At 36.6% G+C, this 6,282-nt stretch overlaps 1 protein-coding gene across 1 annotated transcript; it reads left to right on the top strand.

The window, feature by feature from the left end:
- The first annotated feature begins 969 nt into the window (after positions 1 to 969).
- Positions 970 to 2,834, top strand: LOC103516512 (14-3-3 protein zeta-like). The gene is made up of 2 exons (XM_026828891.1): positions 970 to 1,013; positions 2,644 to 2,834. Exons 1-2 carry the CDS (start codon positions 980 to 982, stop codon positions 2,817 to 2,819), a joined length of 210 nt encoding a protein of 69 aa, XP_026684692.1. The 5' UTR covers positions 970 to 979; the 3' UTR covers positions 2,820 to 2,834.
- Positions 2,835 to 6,282: the final 3,448 nt, after the last annotated feature.

Here is a 6,282-nt window from a genome sequence, read left to right as displayed (position 1 = left end):
CAAATAAAAATAAATATCTAATGGTTGATTTCACCAACGACTTAATGAGAGATTGAACTAATGGGAGAATTTTTAATCATCCAAAAAGGATATTTTAATAGGTACCTATCATTACAAACATAACTCCCGTTTGGATCATTACAAACTTGGAAATTCTCCCATTAGTTAATTAATTAGATGTCGTTGGTGAAATCCACCATAATAATAAAAAATATGTCCTTAAAAAAAGTATGACACATTTGATTTTTTAAAGCAAAACCAGCATTCCAATACATGTCATCTTGAAGCTTTTGAACAATAAAAAATAATGGCCTATCTAATAATATAAAATGTTCTTTAAAAAAAGTAAGACATGTTCGATTTTTTAATGCAAAATTAGCATTACAATACATATCATCTTGAAGCCCCCTTTTTACATGGTTTTTCGATACCTTCTTACCTACTAAGTTGACGAGAAAAATGCAAACATCTTTACAGCATTTTCTTATACGTAAATATTCGTGCTTGGGAAAGGATGAAAAGGAGAATATTTATTAAAGAAAAAGAAAAAATGCAAGTGAAGCATGATGTTGACAAGCACAGAATAAAGTGAAATCCACCATAATAATAAAAAATATGTCCTTAAAAAAAGTATGACACATTTGATTTTTTAAAGCAAAACCAGCATTCCAATACACATCATCTTGAAGCTTTTGAACAATAAAAAATAATGGCCTATCTAATAATATAAAATGTTCTTTAAAAAAAGTAAGACATGTTTGATTTTTTAATGCAAAATTAGCATTCTACAACATATCATCTTGAAGCCCCCTTTTTCGATACCTACTTACCTACTAAGTTGACGAGAAAAATGCAAACATCTTTACAGCATTTTCCTATACATAAATATTCGTGCTTGGGAAAGGATGAAAAGGAGAATATTTATTAAAGAAAAAGAAAAAAATGCAAGTGAAGCATGATGCTGACAAGCACAGAATAAATGGCAGAAGTAGCCACCGGGGACACAAGAAATGGTAAGTAGTCCGAAACAGCCCGTCATGTCGGTAAGTAGAAGGGCGTGGGTTCAATAAATTCCTTCCCGAGCACGGAATTCTCATTATTTCAGAATTCGAAGACGTGTTACTTGAAGAGCTTGAGCTTATTTACATAAGCTCCTTGAGAATTCTACCACGTGTTTTTCTGTCGGATTCTGCTCTAAATATTTCTTGACCCCGCCGGGAATCGAACCCGGGTCTCCCGCGTGCAAGGCGAGCGCAGTGACCACTACGCCATGGGAGCTGACTACCTAAAGTGGGAAAAGTAGAGGAAAATTTTTACAAAGAGAAAAAGACCGGTATTACAATTGAAGGAAAAATAGAAAGGTCAGAAGTGACATAAAGCTTAAGGGAGACAAGAACGAGTAGAAGGATATTTAGGCAACACAAAACAAAGGAAACAGAGAGAGAGAGGATGATTAATTTGTTACAGGAAGAGGAAAGAGAATTAATTGGGATCCCTGTGTTCTTTATTTTTTGACAGAACAGATATGTTCATTCATAAGACATAAGCTGTGAGAAGCATAAACTTGGAGTGTCTTTTTTTCTGCCATCAGAAATTGTTTAATGCTTGATGGTTCAGTTGAGCAACCTACATAGGAAAGAGGAAAATATTTCTGCTTTCCCCTGCAACAGTTCTGAGCTTCACATGTATCGGTATGGTTGACACGTGTGTTCGTCAGTTGCAGTACATTAACAGTGAGGTTCTCGTATTGATAGTGTTCCGTGCTACTTGCACTTCTGCACTACCAGTTCCATAAAGCTCACACATTAGAGATTTAATTGGTATTATTATTTTGGACATTGCATTATTTCAACTTTACTAAAACATTTGGTTATTTTGTTTTCTTTCAGGGAGACGGAGACGAACCTCAAGAAGGAGGTGACAACTGAAGAGACGATGAAACAACTAAAAACTAATGAAGAGAATGGAGAAAAACATTTATATATAAATAAATCTTTTTATAAAAAAACCAACCAACACTTTGTACTGCAACAAATTTTCGAGATTCAATTTTTTTAGTCTTACTAAAAAAAGAATGCATACAAAACTTTTTATACCAAAAAAAAGGTCGTTTATTCTCGTATTTAAAGATGATTAATATACACAATAGTTTATTCAAATTGAAGAGATTAAAAATAATTCCGCTGTTAACACTGTTTGAAAAACGTACACCCTTGATTGTAATTGTTATTTCTTTTTTTTTTATAATATTAATCTGTAAAACCTTTTAGAATAAAAATTAACTAAATAATAATTTACTTTATTATGAATTAATAATTGTTTCCAAAGCTATCTCGGTGTTTCAATTTGGGGTTACTTCTTGATTTATTAATAAATAAATATTATCTCTTTCTTTCATAATTACCTTTTTTACATATTTCCTTTCAAGTTTTTGATATATTTGTGTGTATAACAAATTAAATCCATAAATTCTCTGACATTGATCTATTCTATCAGATTGGTTTATCTTCTCGTTGTTCTTCTTGATTTTGCTTTTTATTGATAAAAATAATTCTTTTTTGTATGTCATGTTTTTTTTTTTTTTTTTTTTTTTTTTTTTTTTTTTTCCTTGCTAATGTTTTGTTTCTTCCCCCCTTTCCACAGCCGTTGTCGATGACTCTCAGAAAGCCTACCAGCAAGCATTTGAAATCAGTAAATCAAAAATGCAGCCCACACACCCCATCCGATTGGGTTTAGCTCTCAATTTTTCCGTATTCTACTATGAAATACTCAATTCTCCTGACAAGGCGTGTCAGTTGGCTAAACAGGTGTGTGCGTGACCTCAAATGACCTTCTGTCACCCCGAGTCGTCACCGTCAGGGCTTTATAACCTGTTGGGGCGTCTCGTGTGACGGCAAAATCATCGTGCTTCTCTAAAGTTTAAAATATGTGTTGAATTAATAACAGGTGTGTGCGTGACCTCAAATGACCTTCTGTCACCCCGAGTCGTCACCGTCAGGGCTTTATAACCTGTTGGGGCGTCTCGTGTGGCGGCAAAATCATCGTGCTTCTCTAAAGTTTAAAATATGTGTAGAATTAACTTTGTGAATTCCTGGATAATTCTGGCGTCCCCTTTTCCCATAATGAAAGAGAAAGTTTTGTCTCTTCGGTGTTCCGGCACCAGAGAACTCGGAAAAAGAAAAAAAAAATTCTCAAAGCTTAGCGCCTATTTCCCTTCTCAAGCCATTTCAATTCCTCATATTTTTTAACCATGATGATTTTGCTATAAGAACACCTGTTAGCCAACTGATGAGTTCACACACAAATACACCCGGTCATCGATATAACTTCGCAGACGGTCCATTTTATTTGAATCTCTTTAGGCCCAATTTTTTTTGCCCTCGTTAGACACTATTTTTGTTTTTATTTCTTTTTAATGAATGACCCCGAATTTTCTCCCCTTTTCCCGTGTTCTCTAGCCGTCGTAGAAGACTCTCAGAAGGCCTACCAGGAAGCATTTGACATTGCCAAGTCCAAAATGCAGCCCACCCACCCGATAAGACTAGGTTTAGCGTTAAATTTTTCCGTGTTCTACTATGAAATAATTAATTCGCCCGCCCGAGCGTGTCACTTAGCAAAACAGGTGAAGTATTCGTGTATTGGCGCTAGCCGTGATACTAAGCGTTCCGTGTGCCTCCTTTGCGAAATATTTCGTTTGGCAATTTGACGCGTGTTTTTTTTCTTGTGACATCTGGACCCTCTTCTGAGGCCCAACTTCCATCCTTGTATTTTTGAGGTCTAAAAAGAAACCATGATTTCCAATGGTTTACATATGTGCAGGCGCTATCACACCACTTGGTGTTAAACTAGGTAAACTAAATTTTGTATTTTCCTTCCAAAAGGGGGAAATGGGCTTCAGATGAGGGCAAATCGATTCCGATTCAAAAAGAAAATTTCGCATTATCTGTTATGCTTTTTTCTTCTTTTTATCTCCCTTATCTGTCTATTTCTCCTAATCTTTTGTTAGATCTTATTGCAAGTCTTTTCTCCTTTATATTTTTGTCAGATCTTATTCAACTTTATTTTTCCATTCATTTCTTATCTCCCTTTTGTTCTTTAGTCGATCGTATCCATCTGTTTTCCTCTCTGTTTTCTCTCACCTTTTTCAACTCTTTCTCTTATCTCTTCCCCCCTCCTTTTTTATTAACTTTATCTCCTCTTTCTCCTATTATACCCCTCACTCCTTTTTAGATCTTGTTACGTTTCCTTTTTATTTCTTCCCCCTTTTTAGGTGTCCTCTTTTTCCTCCGTCCCTTTTTTCCCTTTATAACCCTTTCGCGAGGTATTGGCAGGATGTGGAAACTTTGGTCCGAGTTTTGTTATGGTGAGGGGAAGACCACGTGGAGTACCAGCTAGCTGCTAGAGTATGGTTTATGTCAGACCACTTAACCCCTATTTGAAAGTGTGAATTCTTGAGTTCGTTCCTAAAACATCTCCTTTTCTTTATAGGCGGAGTGTTGGAACAGAACACCGTATCAATATTAAACTTAAGCACCACTTCGAAGATCCTAAATATGCTCTCAAAAATGGAATATACTCACAAACATTCCATTAGGTTCCATAATTAGTTCGATCGAATATTATATTGGAACATTCTATACCATTGAACTATTGGAACATTCTATAATCTATACCATTGAACGGTGTGGTGTGGTTTTGGAAGTTCTCTATTAGACGGAAGTTTTCCGTTTCTGATATATCATGGGTGTGTCGGTCTTGGTGCTTTCAATATTTATTTAATATGCCTTATTTACACCATCGGCTAATACTAAAAAGTCCTAAGCTTTTAAAGAAGACTGCGGTTCAGGACGAGCCAATTAAACATGGCTAGAGCTATAGACTTGGGTATAGACCATCACCTCGGTGTATGGCAGATAAAGAGAAAAAAAAAACCCTTTTCTTTATTCTGTCATCAGTTCACTACCATTCGGCTACAGCTGGCCTGAAGTATGTTTAAAAAGGCCTCCTTTATTTACACCAATAACTTGACCGTACCTTCTCCTTCTGTTCGCAGATTAATCCGTCGTCGTCTTAAGGACATCTCACCCAAACCTCACACACACAGACACAATGTCTTCATCCGGCGAAAAAGAAGAGCTCGTACAGCGTGCCAAGTTGGCGGAACAGGCCGAGCGATATGACGATATGGCGGCCGCCATGAAGGCCGTCACCGAGACCGGGGTCGAATATGGAATATACTCACAAACATTCCATTAGGTTCCATAATTAGTTCGATCGAATATTATATTGGAACATTCTATACCATTGAACTATTGACGGTGTGGTGTGGTTTTGGAAGTAGTTAGGGGGAAAATAGCTGACAACCAAAGTGATCTATTATTCTTCATTGAATACTTGAAGTGATGTCTAAATATGACTACCCAATATCAATCTTTGGATAACGTCTCATAGGATGAAAAACAGTCGGCTTATACTCGTATCGATAAGTACCGGCTCGGCTTATTAATATAGACGCATTTTATCTACTGGGTATTGGTGACTCGAAGAACATTTATTTATAACCTTGGACTGACAAGACCTCTGCATCTGCACTCTGCACGTCAATATCAATCTTTGGATAACGTCTCATAGGATGAAAAACAGTCGGCTTATACTCGTATCGATAAGTACCGGCTCGGCTTATTAATATAGAATAGATGCATTTTATCTACTGGGTATTGGTGACTCGAAGAACATTTATAACCTTGAACTGACAAGACCTCTGCATCTGGACGTCAGTGGTGTGAATAGTGAAATCCAGGCCGGTAAATTTTTGCTTCATCCGTTTCTGATTCCTTGTCCGCTTCTAATGTCTGCACATCCGGAAGGATTGTCTGGGAAAATTATGGGTGTGTTGGGTAACCGGTGTATTCCGAGTGGTGAAATTATTTGCATTCTTGTCGACTGTGCTTATTGCTTATGATTCGAGTCATAGCCAGGACTACAATATGAGTTTAAATTTGGTTGTTTAATAACTCTTTACCTTTAATTAGGCAATCTGATTGGTTGATTTCAAATTTTCAGACAATCAGATTGCTTAACCGAAGAGTTAAACCGAGTTATAGCTATGATTGTGGTATCCTTCATCTGTGCTCTGTGGATGATAGAGTCAGTGTGCTCGCTGACAATAGAACAGGATGACCTGGTATTTCACAAGACTATGGATAACGTGGTGCATTCCAATTGCTATTGCTATTGCTATGAATACTCTCAGCCATGATTCAACTTGGTCACAGTTACACA

The sequence above is a fragment of the Diaphorina citri genome, unplaced genomic scaffold, assembly GCF_000475195.1.
Source record: "Diaphorina citri unplaced genomic scaffold, Diaci psyllid genome assembly version 1.1 scaffold1588, whole genome shotgun sequence".
Classification (NCBI taxonomy): Eukaryota; Metazoa; Arthropoda; class Insecta; order Hemiptera; family Psyllidae; genus Diaphorina; species Diaphorina citri.
This window is presented reverse-complemented; position numbering and strand designations above follow the sequence as displayed.